Source organism: Coniosporium apollinis, assembly GCF_000281105.1.
Source record: "Coniosporium apollinis CBS 100218 chromosome Unknown supercont1.19, whole genome shotgun sequence".
NCBI lineage: Eukaryota > Fungi > Ascomycota > Dothideomycetes > Coniosporium > Coniosporium apollinis.
In genome coordinates this window covers 43,160-58,238 of record NW_006913281.1, presented here as the reverse complement: position 1 = coordinate 58,238, position 15,079 = coordinate 43,160, and the positions used below count along the sequence as shown (strand labels likewise).

At 53.7% G+C, this 15,079-nt stretch overlaps 8 protein-coding genes across 8 annotated transcripts; 5 read left to right on the top strand and 3 right to left on the bottom strand.

The window, feature by feature from the left end:
* Window positions 1-1,567: 1,567 nt before the first annotated feature.
* W97_04323 (uncharacterized protein) lies at window positions 1,568-2,041 on the top strand (the record flags this gene model as incomplete). The annotated part of the gene is made up of 2 exons (XM_007782215.1): window positions 1,568-1,664; window positions 1,716-2,041. 2 exons carry the CDS (start codon window positions 1,568-1,570, stop codon window positions 2,039-2,041), a joined length of 423 nt encoding a protein of 140 aa, XP_007780405.1.
* Window positions 2,042-3,540: 1,499 nt separating this feature from the next.
* On the top strand, window positions 3,541-3,822 carry W97_04322 (uncharacterized protein; the record flags this gene model as incomplete). Its single annotated transcript, XM_007782214.1, has 1 exon — window positions 3,541-3,822. The coding sequence occupies one exon, from the start codon at window positions 3,541-3,543 to the stop codon at window positions 3,820-3,822; it is 282 nt and encodes a 93-aa protein (XP_007780404.1).
* Window positions 3,823-4,258: 436 nt separating this feature from the next.
* Window positions 4,259-5,626, bottom strand: W97_04321 (uncharacterized protein; the record flags this gene model as incomplete). The annotated part of the gene is made up of 1 exon (XM_007782213.1): window positions 4,259-5,626. One exon carries the CDS (start codon window positions 5,624-5,626, stop codon window positions 4,259-4,261), a length of 1,368 nt encoding a protein of 455 aa, XP_007780403.1.
* A 203-nt stretch (window positions 5,627-5,829) lies between these two features.
* On the top strand, window positions 5,830-6,358 carry W97_04320 (NADH dehydrogenase; the record flags this gene model as incomplete). The annotated part of the gene is made up of 3 exons (XM_007782212.1): window positions 5,830-5,987; window positions 6,092-6,244; window positions 6,310-6,358. The coding sequence occupies 3 exons, from the start codon at window positions 5,830-5,832 to the stop codon at window positions 6,356-6,358; spliced, it is 360 nt and encodes a 119-aa protein (XP_007780402.1).
* Window positions 6,359-7,316: 958 nt separating this feature from the next.
* Window positions 7,317-8,120, top strand: W97_04319 (uncharacterized protein; the record flags this gene model as incomplete). Its single annotated transcript, XM_007782211.1, has 2 exons — window positions 7,317-7,405; window positions 7,457-8,120. 2 exons carry the CDS (start codon window positions 7,317-7,319, stop codon window positions 8,118-8,120), a joined length of 753 nt encoding a protein of 250 aa, XP_007780401.1.
* A 653-nt stretch (window positions 8,121-8,773) lies between these two features.
* W97_04318 (uncharacterized protein) lies at window positions 8,774-9,340 on the bottom strand (the record flags this gene model as incomplete). Its single annotated transcript, XM_007782210.1, has 1 exon — window positions 8,774-9,340. The coding sequence occupies one exon, from the start codon at window positions 9,338-9,340 to the stop codon at window positions 8,774-8,776; it is 567 nt and encodes a 188-aa protein (XP_007780400.1).
* Window positions 9,341-12,354: 3,014 nt separating this feature from the next.
* W97_04317 (uncharacterized protein) lies at window positions 12,355-12,952 on the bottom strand (the record flags this gene model as incomplete). The annotated part of the gene is made up of 5 exons (XM_007782209.1): window positions 12,355-12,420; window positions 12,472-12,532; window positions 12,594-12,718; window positions 12,771-12,841; window positions 12,892-12,952. 5 exons carry the CDS (start codon window positions 12,950-12,952, stop codon window positions 12,355-12,357), a joined length of 384 nt encoding a protein of 127 aa, XP_007780399.1.
* A 415-nt stretch (window positions 12,953-13,367) lies between these two features.
* W97_04316 (vacuolar protein sorting-associated protein 4) lies at window positions 13,368-14,778 on the top strand (the record flags this gene model as incomplete). The annotated part of the gene is made up of 3 exons (XM_007782208.1): window positions 13,368-13,996; window positions 14,047-14,497; window positions 14,557-14,778. The coding sequence occupies 3 exons, from the start codon at window positions 13,368-13,370 to the stop codon at window positions 14,776-14,778; spliced, it is 1,302 nt and encodes a 433-aa protein (XP_007780398.1).
* Between the last annotated feature and the right edge of the window lie 301 nt (window positions 14,779-15,079).

Below are 15,079 nucleotides of genomic sequence, written 5' to 3'. Positions count from 1 at the left end.
AAACGAGAGACCTCCAACAGCTTATCTACACGAACCCAGACACCAGACGATAGAATCGAGGCAGCAGGCGCAATCTCAAATCCGGTAAAAGCTTCGACAAACGTAGCACGGGATAAAGAGCCATTCTTCTCGCTTCTTCGGCGGATTGCGCGAGATAGTATAGCTGATGAGGAAAAGCACGACTAGGCGGCAATTACACACCACGGCCCAATTCACGTAATTGTACGGGCTTCAGCGTGCGGTAGCTCCACCGTCCTGAGCCTTTGGTAGAAGTCATCCCCGCTTGTGTTGGGGCTGATCGACTCGTTCGAAGGCGTTCGTTGTTTTGATTTGTTCGACAACCTGTATGAAGCTAACGCTTCTTTTGGAGTGATCCGGGCCGAATCAGCTCAACCTGTCTCGCTTGACGCCAGGTCTAGAACTGTATTGAGGGCTTGTCTAGCGAGGCTCAGCTTCGCGAGGAAGCAGACGATACCTCGAGACCTGTGCAGGTCGCCTTGGAATCAAGAGGTAAGATTAGTCACTAAGACAGGGAGCGAAGGAACTCATGGTCCTGGCGAATCAGCCGGAGTAGGATTTCCTTTGCACACGACGGTGTACCTCTCCCCGTAGAATGTCTTTTCGGTCTGCTGGAAGCGGACCTATTCTGGGGTATAAAGCTGTAATCATATCCGACCTGTCCCAGTAGTTTTAAGCACTTACTCGTCGTCGGGGAGTTAGATTGTGTTCCCGCCGTATCACCAGACAAGCTAATGCACGTGATTCACCAGATACCATATTTAGGCCGCAGCACTTGGGAAAGACAAGGCACACAATCTGGACGATCACACGAGATGATACGAACACTTTCGGGCTAGAGAAAAGGGGCCGCGTAGTTTTACGTAGATGACATGCGGTGGAAAGCGCCTGTTCGGTGTATGAAACCCAATCATCCCCCGTAAGGCCCTTGCGTTAGCCTATGGCGCTAGGAACGGGCTATCAAGTTGTCGTTGAGAAGCAGCAAGTCGAAATCCAGCGTTGATGTTCGGATACAGAAATCCTCGAGTGGAGTACAAGTTACTGAAATAGATCTGCGAGGCTGCTCAGCCCCCACCGGTTGCAGAACCACCTTGACGATCAGAGCGCCTCATCTGCCTACGCCAAAGGCACAATTGAACACTCATAGGCTGCTCCAGTTTCCAGAGTCTCAAAGGAGGATAGTTCCACAGCCTGACGATGCCTTGAATAGATATCCATCCCTTGCTTTCAAGGCAATCTACCTTGGGCCATCCCAAGCGAGGATACGGGGCCTGCATGAAATGATTGTAGAGTTCAGCCTTGTGATGATGCATGCTACAAGATCTGTTCTGTAAATTCATCTCTCACCCTACCGAGGCAGACGTATATATAGCCAGTCTTTACACATCCCTCGAGTCCATCGAGTCCTTAAGCAGAAAGACCCTCCACACTTCATCCAGTACTTCAATTCATCCCTAAACTTACTCACGTGTCTTCCTCGTCACGTAAAATGCGAGCTTCCACTATCATCGCTCTCACATTCCTCGGCGTGGCTGGCAGCGCATCGCCAATGCCCCAGTCGAGTTCGACAGGCTACTTCCCCAGCATAAGGGAAATGGCCTGGTGCCTCATCCCCTGGAACATCGACGACTGCTACAAAGCTCAAAGTATGCAGTTGACTGCTCTCAGCACCAACCTCTTCTAATGGTATGTCTTAGAGCACGCGAACACCGCTGGCAGTCAAGCAGCAACGTATTACCCCTCCAGCCTCCACAACGGCAAAGGCGATGCTTTCCGCCATTGTTACTGGAACGCCCGGATGACGGTTGATCTCGGCAGCAGCAAAGCGAAGAAGATCGGTGACAACCACGAAGACGGCTCCAATGGACCAGAGGCGGAGAAGAGAATGGATCGCGCGAACAACGCTTCCGGTCGAACCATCGGAAGTAATGCGTCTGGAGGGAGTAAGAGCGCCAAGTACACCAGTGCTAGAAATGCGTGCAAAAGTGCGACGGATAGCGGGCGCTTGGTCACTTTGAGGTGAATATCAAGCTAGGTTGAGCATTGTAAACTCCAGATGTTGTTCAGTACTGTTGTAGTTCTTCTTAGAAGAATCTCTCGCGTTTATGGCTACAATGTGCGAAGAGGTCATACTATGATATTCAGTTATACTTGAATGAGAATGGACATTGAGTCCCGATGATACCGCGTGTCGTAGGGTCGAGAAGTCCTTCGATAAAATCTCCTACAACCTTTCATCGTTTCTTACTCTCGTCCAGAACCGCTGGAGAAAGAACCTACGTCTTAGGGATCTTGTCAAAATCTGCCTTCCGTTTCTCGGCCGCGATGTCGCGCCACGGCCGTCTGTCTCCGAATGACGGCGAGTCCGTCTCCAGTATTCCCAATCACCCGACCGTCCAGCGATCTCTACAAGATCTTGGGCGGGCGATTGAGAATACTGTCCGTCTCCTCGTGCTCCTTGCAGTAGAGAAACAAGATGAAGAAAGAGCGATTGAGGGAGAAGACGTGCTATGGCTTTAGCATTGATTGCCACAGTGGACGTGAAATCGTGTCCACACACAAGTTTGCTCGCAACATGTTCCTCTGTACCTGAAGAATGTCCCTCTTGTATAGGATACGTCTGACTGAGGCCGCTGGCTGCGAAGCGCGGCTTAGCAACCGTCTAATAGGACTGGTATTCGAGCTAGTCAACCGGTGAAACCGTTTGTCTTGTGCAGTGTAGCGCGTCTTGCGGATGGCGCGCCTCGGGCTTCAGCCTCTCAACCACACCTTGCAAGGCTACCCCTTGCGGCCGAGGTACGCCGCTGGAGGCTGATTGGACTATCAACGACTGACAACACATGTCGCAGCGGGATCTGCTCGAATGGGGTTACACAACTTCAGGTTCTGACGATCCACGAATCAGGCGCGTGCAAATGAGCCTCATATTGCGCCGAACTGAGAGCCCAACGTTCAGGTCAGCCTTAAGAGGCAACCGTTGCGAGTTCTTCTAAGTCCGCCTCCACTGATGAACGCGGATATGAGCGCTGATTTGCTATTTCTCGACGGATGCACTTGGGATTCCAGATGATTTGCCACGTCGTGAGAAGTGCCCGGCACGGCAATGACTTCAGGACCGTGGAGAGCTAGAAGCTACGACAATATCAGTCTTGTGACTCTTGTCAACGGGCTTGAGAATGGAAGCTCCGACTCTAAAAACGACGGACTACCTGTCACTCTTAATACTTGGTTTTGTTGATATATATTTCTCAGCCTTGAGCTGTCCACTCCAATATGCAGCGTTACACTTTTGCAATCATCTTCATTTTTCAATCGGCCCAACTCTCACGCTCTAAGGTACACTCAAGATGTCCACCATGCATCGTGAGGGAGCTCGGGGCAAGCTGCCAAAAACCAGAGGAAATCGGGAGAGGAAGAGCGCATCGATTTCATACATTGACTTGATGTGCTGCAATGGTAGGCACTCAAATCCAGAACACGGGGTTAAAACACCGTGACTGATATCGAACAGGCTCGTTCGATATGCCACTACAGCTAGACAAGCGTATAGAAAGACCTCAGGACTCCATGGAAGTCCACATGGGATCAGACACAGAAGAGCGCGACCCGGTCAAGCCCGAGAAGAAGCCCGCCAAAGCAGTGTCAGCCAACGATCGGAAGAGATGGATGCCACCCGAGACACACAGCGACCCGTACGACCTGCTTCACCGCCGTGCCGAGAACGACCTTCGTAATGTTGGTGCTTGGACGCGAACATACACTGCGCACACTGACGCGAAGCAAACGGAGCCTCGGGACCGATAATACCGCCAGCCTCTGATCTACTATGTACCACCTTACCACGGATTACTTGCTTTGCTCCCCGCTGTTGGCGCAACTTGTTGTGGCGCTGTGGTGTGGAAGAGATGCTTGTTGATCAGTGATTCATCAATGAGGCTTCTTCGCTTCTGTGATCTTGCTGGCGAGGTAGCACGGAGTCCATGTGGGGGGCATCATCTAGGAGTTCCGGGGTGCCGGTAGCAGGGTTAGTTCAGCCTTGTCGGATGTTTCCAAGAGTTGGCTGCCGCCAACGCTTTGAAGAAGATTATACCCATCCTGTCTCTGTTCCAGTCCGAGTGCGACCTCTCCTTGCTACAGAGGGGATAGGAACTGTCCGCGGCGTGTTTACTGGGTCATCCTGCTAGAAGGGCCTAGGACGGCTGCATGTTTTGTTCAACAGCCTTGAGATGTACAATTACTCTCATTCCGTGGCTTCTACCCGCTGCTCTCCATTAGTAGATAGAGATACCCCTCCATCGTCGCTGCTTTCCTCCTGCTGGCTTTGGCCCTCCGCGTCCGAATCCTCCAGCCCTTGCTCGTTGGTCTCTGTGGCAGCCCCACTCTCCTTCGCAGCGCCGGCGCCTTTACTTCCCTTTAACGCCCCTTTCTTCCGCTTCGGGATGACTCTCATAAACGCCTCACCCCAGTTGCCCAGCTCTAGCCACTGGAGCATAATCTCGCAAACATGGTTCGTAGCGAGTACCTTCCGACTATCCATTTGCAAGAGCTCGCCGATTGGCAATTTGGCAGTTTTGATGCCTTTGTCCATGGCTCTCTTGTAGCATATGCCCTTGTGCCGGTTGTGGTCTACCAGTCCACCGATAATGTACGTGCTGTGTGGCTTGAGTTCGGTCAACGTGTGTTCACTTTCGCTGGATAGATATATGATTTCGCCCTCGTTCTCAAGTGTCCGGGCGTTTGTATTGGCACCCGAATCAGCGTCCGGATTCGACTCTGTACCTGCGGGCGCTGTTGGAGGGTCTTCAGCCATCTCTCCACCAACATCATCTCCGCCTGCGTCCTCAGTATCCACAATTATTGGAGCACGCTTCTCTCCAACTGCACCCACCAACGCACCCGCCACCTTCCCGCCCCCAGGCCCACGCATCCACTCCTTCGCCCTCTCAGCAACCTCAGCAAAGTCCTCCTCGAACCACCTCACCCGCTTCCACGACTCATGATGCCGCGCCAACACCGTCTCAAACCTTTCCTTCAGCCTACCCCCAAAGCTCGCAACCGCCAAATGCGCCCTAAACCGCGCATTCTTGTTGTCGGAATAACTCCTTGTGAGCTGCGACCCCAGCGATTTCAGCTCCTTGTCATGCATCAGGTCGTCGAAGTCGCAGTCGAAGACGAAGGTTATGGGGAGTTGTTGGGCGTGAGGGTGTTGAGGTTTGATTTTGTATTGTGTGGATGCGGTGCTGGTGCCGTTGGCGGCGTCTGAGGCGATGGCGGCGCGCTTACGCTCCTTCTTAGCTTTGATCTGCTCTTTGCGCTTTGCTTTGCGCGCGTCCCGGCCGGCGTCCCATTCTTGTTGGCGACGCAGCTTTTTGGCTTGGTTTTTGGAGAGCTTTGGGGGTTCTTGTTCGGGGTCAGGGAGATTGGTGTCTGGGGCGGAGGGTAGGGCGGGCTCTTCGGCGTCTTGAGGGGTTTGTGGAGCTGATTGACCGTCCATGTCGTCCTTGTGGGTGCCGTTGGTGGGCTGTTCTGGCGGTGCGAAGGTGGCTGGTTCGGACTCAGAGTCGTGGTGTAGCTTCTGGAGCTTCGTGGGCCGCTCCTCTGCCTCCATTTTGCCGTAATCTTGAGAACTGGTGGTTACCGTAGAGAAGTAGAAAATCGTGCGTGTGGTGTCTGGAATTTCGACGTCCCGCCGCGGATCGCTCTTGGCAACCCAGCTCCGGAGGAATCCCGCATCGCAACCTCAAGCTCCGCAACACCACCGACAGCGACCCCGTCCACCACCCATTGAACGCTCTACACCCCACCGCCATCATGCCTCAGGACATGCCGCCCACGGGCGGCTACGAGCCAGTCCAGTACAAACGCAACCTCCCCGCCCGCGGCTTCCGACCGTCCGTCTACCTCTTCGGCGTGGCCGCGCTCATGACGTATGGGTTCTACAAGGTCGGGAAGGGGATTAGGGAGCAGAAGTAGGTCTACAGCTCTTAGTGGAGCCTTGGGAGAACCGGAAAAGCACGGGAGCTGGGAGGGTAGCATGGAACGGACGCAGCGCTAACGGAGCTTGATGATATAGTGAGCTCGCGAGAGAGAAGATGTGGTCGCGCATATATCTCATACCGCTATTGCAGGCAGAGGAGGACCGAGACTTGGTGAGGAGGACGCTGGCGGATCGGGCGAGGGAGAAGGAGTTATTGGGCAGTGAGACGAAGGTCTATAACAGCGACAGGTAGGTCCATACTGTTTCGGCGAGGGCTTGCATGAAGTGGCTATGGCTGACCCGTTTTGTCTCAGATTCGTCCGACCGACGTTTGCGATTTCTCCGAGTAGCGTTACGAAATGAAGAATGCTTAGGAAGAAGGCTCAGACAAGCGGCGATGTACATATTTACTTCGATCCTCGCGATGCATCGGCGAACCAACACAAGTGCTATAAAAGCGAAAACCCTAAGGCTGCGAGAAACAATCATCTAGCTTGTGAATTGTGCACCTGCTCCCCGCCTGGGCGTTGTGAGTTCCGCAAACATCCCATGGTCAGGTGTGATCAGATGGACAAAAGAGGAACAACAAAGCAAGCTGTAGAGACTGGGTCATGCGGAGATCGCAAACAAAGCAGGAACGGCGCTTTCTGATCAAACAAGAAATTCCGGGCAATTTAAGACGAGACAGCTTTCCGTGCCTTAGGGTGAAGCCTAAAATCTATCCTTGCCAACTAGCACCAAGCCGGGCCTTATATTACGGAGATTCTACTGACTAAATACCGCGAAGTACAGCCGTACAGCGAACAGGACTCTCAGCCACAAAGAGCTTGAAGAGCATGGCGAGATTCCCAGCGGACGTGTTGCACCGCGAACACGGCGAAAGGCCTGCTGAAATCAGCGGGACAGCCGTGAAGCAGCATTGTAAGTGTACTAGCCATGTTATTCATCCCGTCTAGCGGTGAAGCACTAGACAGGCATTTTTCTTGGTTCTCATTAACCGCTGTGAACTCACCTATCACCTTAATGGCTCGGCAACAGCCTGCGTGTCCAAGAAGCGAACTGCATTTCTTCACTCCTGTTAGATGGTGAAATCGCGGAGATTCACGAAGTGCATCAAGCGAGTCAATTCTGGCGTACATAAAGATTTGTTGACACAACCTCCCCTTCTCTGGCACTGCGCATTGAACTCGGACATCAACTCGAAACTGGAGAATTTACGTCAATCTGAGCCATATTGCTTCCCTGGTCAGCTCTGCACTTTATAACTGCCTCGCGGCGGACTCGAAGCTGATTGCGTGCGTCATATAGTATATCGGTGACCATGAGCAATTCCACCCCCAATTCGGCAAAAGACTCCGCAACCAATCCATCCAAGGACTCAAAGCGGGTGAACAGGAACGAGTTACAGTTGTAAGACATTCAAGACCTCTCCGATTTACACTCGTTGACTCGACTGCGTAGATTTACTGAATTACCAATCAAGGTCGATGTGGGACCCAGTCCCATATCCTTCTATGTACACGAGCGGCTTCTCCGGGACGCCTCACGATTCTTCGATGCGGCCATGAGGGGCGGCTGGAAAGAATCTACCGAACGAGTTGTTCTATTGCCAGTGGACGATCCTGAAGTCTTCAACCTGTTCGTCGGCTGGCTCTACAACCGGAAATTCCCCACCAAGAACGACGTCGGAAGTGCCGAGGGCAACGAAGAGTACATGTTGCTGGCGAAGCTCTACGTTCTGGGAGAGAAGCTTCAAGCGACTGCCTTCAAGACCGCAGTCATCGGCGCTATCCTCGGAAAGGCCAAAACTAAAGTTCAACCAGGCGGCCACTCCGTGTATCCAGCGGGCTCGGTTGTTCGTTATCTGTACGAGAATACACCGCCGAAATCTCCTGTGCGACGTCTGTTAGTGGACTTCTACGTTTGGTATGGGCAAGGGAGCTGGCTTGCGCGGGATGCTACCGACGCGGGCGAGTCGAATGAGTTCTTGGTAGACCTGGCTGTTGCTCTCCTCGATGGCAGACACCCACCCAGTGGCAGCTCCAACCCGATCAACCTTGCCAAGTCCGGCAGGTATTGTGAGCGCGAGGAGACCCCTTGGGAAAACGGAGCGGCGGGGAGGTGATTGAGTGGGATTTTTCATCAGGAAGGATGGTAGTCGTCTGGACATGCAGGAGTATTGATGCGATGTGGTCCCATCGGTTGCAGGGTCATCGTAGCAGTCAGATGCATGGTTAAACTCGGTCGCGTTCAACTATGGGACAAGTGCAAGACAGAAGAGGCACGACTTGTACTGTAATCTTTGTCACAGAACTTCGCACTACTGAATACCAGGCGGCGTTTTGTGGGACCTTTCAAGTTCAAGCCGTCTACAATCTTAACTGCTTGTGACACGACTGCTGACGACGTAGAAGGACTACCCAAAAGCTTAGTTGCCGCTTCTCAGTTGGTGGCTTTTTCCAATTAGATCCGCCGTCAAACTGGGCTCGTAGTCTTGGTGGAGCAGCCAGATCGGTTCTATGCCACAGAAAGTAAGAGATGTTTTGCAGTTTAGCTCTTGATTGCACCGATCGCCTAAGGTGCCTTAATTTGTGAATTATTCATAAGAGCTATCCAGCTCTAGGGCTATGAGCAGCTTTCAATGTGGGAACGAGCTTTCCGGATGGCCCTTAGTACACGAAACACCAGGCCCTGGATCCGCCCTCTTCCGCGGTTGCCGAATAGATGCCACTTGCCTCTCTTCCTATCCCAGACAGGCCCCAAGTGCTAGAGTGAGTGTTACACCGTTACTGGTCGAGACACGCAGATGAATCTCCTCAGAGTAGTCGTTACCATGTCCGCATACTGGAATGCCAGCCAGATGGTGAGCCGCACAGCCAACAAAGTGGGCCACCTCCTGCGATGCTCGCTCTCCTCGAAGTCGCTGCCTTCAACATCTTCCCATCGATCCGTCTCGGAGGTATCGGGAACAGGGCGCATGGCGGCCCCACCGACAAGTGAACACCAGTACAGCACGCCGGCCATATCACCCCAGCAGTCGCTAGCGTCAGTTCCTGTAAGGGAACGGTAGAGATCTCGACCAAGCACGGAAAGAGGAGGAAAGGCTCCGGTAACGGCCGACGGGATGCGGGGCAACACCATGCGGCAGTAGATCAGCGCGGCCAATCTGCAGGATTCGTACATCCAGTCGGTTGAGACAGGTGTACCGACGAGTGCTACGGACGGCCGAGCGGTGGCACGTTTCCAGATCGAGGCTGCGGACGAAAAGGATACATGAGTTGCCTCGAGCGGTCCGATGGAGTCAGCTTCGGCGGCCTGAAGTGAAATAGCGGTCACATCCCACATATCGCAGAGGATATCGCGAATCTACTCCGAGCATCGTGTGCTCCGTACAACGATGAAGGAACCGCTGCGAGGACAATATAGAGGGGATTCTAGAACTCTCGCTAAGGAAGGTAAGGGGCAAGAGACGAAGTTGAGATACAGGTCGTGAGGCCGAACTGCATGCATTATGGATGCTAAGACGACCATATTGCCTGCTGGATGAGCGAAGCGTACCGAGGCCCGCAGGATCTGCAAGCTAATGGGTTTCAAGTTGCTGTACGCGTTCGATGACGTGCGAACTTACGGCGGAAGAGCGCCTGCAACAAGCCCTCGGAATCCTAGCTTCCGTAAGCCCCTTTAGTGAATAATTGTTGTCAGCCCCGCGATGTGGCATCTGAGCGCGAGTACGTCTCCGTTCAAGACTTCGGCGGCGATAACCTGCAGTATCGCTAGCATAGTAAAGTCGCTGGCCTCGCTTGCGGGTCCTGTTAAGTGCTCGTTGATTTCTTGGATCACCGCCGTCCTGAGGGTGATAGTGGTTGCGCTTTCACTTTTGAGTCCTCCCATGATGTCGAGGTGGTTCGCCCCGAGCCACATGCAGCTCAAGAATCTAGGTCCTGCTCTCAGGATTACCGGAATCCACAGACGGTTAAGTGCTTCAGTTCCGACCCAGAGAGAGCCTGCGTGATCTAGCTGGATAAATTTGATTTACGTGTTTCGAGCAGTGAACGGAGCTGTGCGCAACACAGATTGAAAATCTAAGCGAAACTTTACCCTGGAGATTGTAAAAGAAGCTGACGTGCGCGTGACATTGTGTCACGCCGGGGTCTCGTACAATGCGTCCTCAACCTTTCAATGTTGATTGATTTATCTGGGAGCTGTGGGAGGCTGTGTAGTGGATCGATTCCCGAGCCAAGACACCGGGGCGGACTCGGCTTGAAGGAGGAGGCCGTCCACTCAAGGAGGTAGGTCTGTACTGCGACATCCTGTCTCACGGCCAGTGGTTCGTTGGAAATATGACGAGGTGCATGAATTGTTGACAGAGCACGGCTGGATTGACTTCGACCGCATCGACCTCCTTTCCGAACAGTGGTCGAGGCGGTTTCCGGGGACTCTTGGTGATTCTGGACCTGCGCGTTTGAAACAATTGCAACTGCGCTCACGGAGTACTGTGGACTGCCAATTGGCATAACACTGGTTCGCCATGCGTTATGCGGCTCGAGAGGATGGCTGGAGTTGACAGTCATCTTCGGGATCAGCTTTCCGATGCGTGACCGAGTTTTGTTTTGTTTCGAAAGCCAAGCGCGCGAGCTCTCAAGGTTTGTCTTGGATTGCTTCCTTCAAACGAAGTCGTGCATCACATGAGAGCGAACATCCGAGGGTATAGCGATGATATTGAACAGCGCAAATGCTCAGCTGCGAGGAAGCGCCGATCCGTGCAACGTCTGTATCAAAGCTTCAGAGGCTCAGTCCGCAAAGAGGGCATCAGCCTTGAGTTGACTACGGAAGGTACGGTGTAGGTCGGCGGTGGGGGCCCGGTTACGGTAGAGCAGCACGAGGAGACAGAGCATGCGTAGGGTAATGGCCGGCCCCATGCAAGCGGGCCGCAGCGAAGAAAAACCTAGCCTGGATCGGAAGAAGGTGATATGAAGGGCACATCTCTCGTCACACACACAACGCGGACGGCCATGGACGGGATCGCCAACCCAGGGCAGCTCCAGACGTTTTTGCATGTGTTGCGTTCAAGTCCAGAAATTTCGCTGGTAAAGAGTTCCAGTGAGAGACTCTTTGCGCGCGTCAGCCGCAACCACACAGACAGAAGCGAGCTGGTAAGAACCGCTGTACTTGCTGCATGGACGAACTTATATCCTTCATTGCTGTTGAGTGACCTGTCTGATCCAGAGATCGAACGCGGTGAGTAGATATGCCGGGGCATGAACTGGAGGGGCGACGAAGACTGGAACGCTTCTCGATGACGATATGGCTGATGCTCGCATGCTGGAGGGTGTGTCATCGCGAAACCCGCTAGGCCGTCTCTTAAGATAATCACTCAAAAGGCTTTCGCGCCGTGATGGGCACAACTCTCTCGACGATGTGCGGCAAATTGAAGATAAAAGGCAAACGGACGGAAGAAGGAAATTGGAGAGGATCGTATCTCTCTCAAAGAGCGGGCCCGCCAACACAAGGGTTTCTCCGGGTATGCCCAAGCAGTTTCAACTCCACCTGTTGCTGTTATCATTTAGAACATCACAGGTGCAGCTTACTGTGTGGCGCATATATACAATTGCCAAGTCCCTTCACGAACAGGTGGTATCTGCGGAACAGTGGTAATGTGACTGGCTGTGTCTTGATTGAATTTCAACAGCCACCTTGGATCCAGCAGTAAGCCATACCCAGTGCAACAGCTCTGGAACCATATGTCATTCTAGTTGACCGAGATGGAAGAATCCATGGATGCAGCGAACCACGAATCCCTGAGCCGACATTCGTGGCGAACAGGTACAGACTCAATACCCCACAATAATGCCGTCCACTCAGCAGGCCTCCACAGCATAATTGGTCCTTCGATACCCATAGACGGTGTACGTAACACGACTTGGTATCCCGTTGACCTATCAAGCCCACTCTCCAGGGCAAGGTGAATGCTGATTGTTCAGTGTGCGGAGTATGGATGATCATCGGCTGAGCCTCTGCGGTGTCAAGGAAAGGCGCCCGGAGACTTCCTCAGCGGATATCTTCCTAATAGTGCGGGACTATAGGATGAGACTCCTGGCAAGGACGAACCTCGTGAGAGCCTGGGGATGTCCGGCGAAGTTATAGTCCGAGAAAGACGGGCTGTTAACGTGACAATGCTCCGTCCCAGCAAATGAGCTGACCGATGCCATCTTTTCACGCAAGCGCTGGAGCTGCTCCAAATCGAGCCACCTTTTCCCCTGACCACACAAGAAGCGTCGTTCACCAGTGACCAGAAACACGCCTCGATTTCCGCAAGCCCTAGCCTTACGTTACCTGGGTAAGCCCATATCCGCGACACTTCAGGCGGCGGCTTGGACCGGCTGCTGCTGCTGCTGCTGCTGCATCTGCGTTTGCAGCTGGAAAATCTGGACCACTTTATCAGGATGCAGCTTGGCCTACAACTCACTCATACACACCTCAAGCTTCTTGTTCTCACTCTTCTCCTGGATGTCGCTGATCTGCTTCTCGATGCGCTTGCTGCATCGCCAGTCAGTCCTCATGCTCGCCTATCGGGAGACCTGCGAGATGAGGCCCTTACATTTCCTTCTCAATGTAATCCAAACGACTATCAACTGCCATGACCGCCTCCGACTTCTCCTGCTTTAGGAGCACCGGACCCACAAGTTTGTAGATGTTCGCATCGTCGGACAATAAGGTGAACTCCTATGAGGGCTATTAAGCGCGAACACTGATAGTGGACCGGAGTATTGCTGACTTTCTGGACGCCTCTGTTCTCCTGCTGCTGGGACTCGAGCTTCTGGCGGGCGTCGACTGCGGTTTGAAGTTCTGGTCAGAATTAGCATGGTCGCACACCCCTTCCACGAGGCTGAGTTTACCTCCTTGCAGCTTCTGGAACTCGTCAGATAGATCTTGCAATTGCTTCTGTAGTTCTCCCATCCTTAAAGGCAGGTTGTGAGCGTGATGCACAGCCGGCTTCGCTCGCGGCTCAGCGGGGCGGCTTGCTTCCTCGCGTTCACCTCCTTCGCGCTAGCGGGGCGCTTTGTGGGATTGGCCAGACGCCGAAGTGGCCGCCGAGCAGTGGCATCTACCTCAAAACACAACAACCGACATCTGCGTGCCCTGCCCCGCGCACTTCGATTCTACAGCCGCCTCTCATATCTGCTGAGGCCACCGATCTGGCTAACGGCGCCGAACCCGTCGGTTAAAAGCCTATTATCGCTCAACCTCGTCCTCGCAGCAAACCTACTACAGGGCGTACAACAGCCGACGCTCAGCCCATACCCAGACCCTACACAAGCTCCAAGACGCCCAGCTCCAGGGCCACTCCCAGGCCACCACCCCCACCGCCGACATGAGCAACACCGACTTTCTCGGCCGCGCCATAGACGTGGTCAAGAAGGCCATCGACCGCGACACAGCCGGCGACTACGAAAAGGCCTACCAGCTCTACTACCAAGCCCTCGAGCTCTTCATGCTGGCGCTAAAGTGGGAGAAGAACGCCAAGTCGAAGGAGATGATCCGCGCAAAGGCCGGCGAATATATGGAGCGCGCGGAGAAGCTGAAGAACCACCTGGCCGAAAACGACAAGAAGAAGCCGAGCGCGGTGGGTGCGAATGGGAAGGTCGCGCCGGGGAGTGGGAAGGGCAAGGGTGATGAAGAGGAGGAGCAGGATGCGGAAAGCAAGAAGCTGAGAGGGGCGCTGGCTGGGGCGATCTTGTCGGAGAAGCCGAATATCAGGTGGGAGGACGTGGCGGGTTTGGAGCAGGCAAAGGAGGCGCTGAAGGAGGCAGTCATTCTGCCCATCAAATTTCCGCATCTATTCACGGGCAAGAGGCAGCCGTGGAAGGGGATATTGCTGTACGGTCCTCCAGGAACGGGTAAGAGTTATCTGGCAAAGGCCGTTGCAACAGAAGCGAACAGCACATTCTTCAGCGTCAGCAGCAGTGACCTAGTGTCCAAGTGGATGGGTGAGAGTGAACGGTGAGTACGACCATCCTCACGCGCGGGTGAGTGCTAACGGGTTTGTACAGGCTAGTCAAGCAGCTGTTCGCGATGGCGCGAGAAAACAAGCCCTCCATCATTTTCATCGACGAAATCGACGCGCTATGCGGACCGCGAGGCGAGGGCGAGTCGGAGGCATCACGACGTATCAAGACGGAACTGCTGGTACAGATGGATGGCGTAGGCAAAGATTCGAAAGGCGTGCTCATCCTCGGTGCAACGAACATTCCATGGCAACTTGACGCGGCGATACGAAGACGTTTCCAGCGACGAGTGCACATCAGCTTACCAGATCTACCTGCAAGGATGAAGATGTTTGAGCTCGCCATAGGGACCACGCCTTGCGAACTGAAGCAGGCAGACATCAAGGAGCTTGGTCGGCTAAGCGAGGGCTATTCGGGCAGCGATATAAGTATCGCAGTGCAGGATGCGCTCATGCAGCCCGTTCGAAAGATCCAAACTGCGACGCACTACAAGAAGGTATGCGCAGTCACACTCCGTTCTCTATGCCACTGCATGAACACTGCTGATGAAAACAGGTAATGGTGGACGGCGAGGAGAAGCTCACACCCTGCTCTCCCGGTGACCCGGGTGCGATGGAGATGGCATGGACCGAAGTGCCGTCAGACAAGCTGCTTGAGCCGCCTCTGCTGTTCAAAGATTTCAAGAGGGCTATTCAGAGCTCACGGCCTACGGTCAGTCAAGTAGATCTGGAGAAGAATGCAGACTGGACAAAGGAGTTCGGCAGTGAAGGTGCTTAGACTATCCTGTGTGCCTCGTCTTTGCTAGTGTGTCGGGAATATTCCAGCGGGGCTTTCTTCATAGGGCGGCGTTTTGACGAGCGTTTAAAGCTGGTTCGCGTGCATTGAAGAAAGGACGAGTCTACTTAAACAAGCTACTCTACATGAAAGTGATATATAATTGTTACGCGCCTGGGTGTTCTGGCACGCGCCACGCGGGGCTGACCTCCAAGCAGCTCAGGCAACACTGATCGGCTTCCTTTGTCTGCTCCATCTACATACTCAGACTTAAGGAACGATATGCTTGCACATAGACAGCACC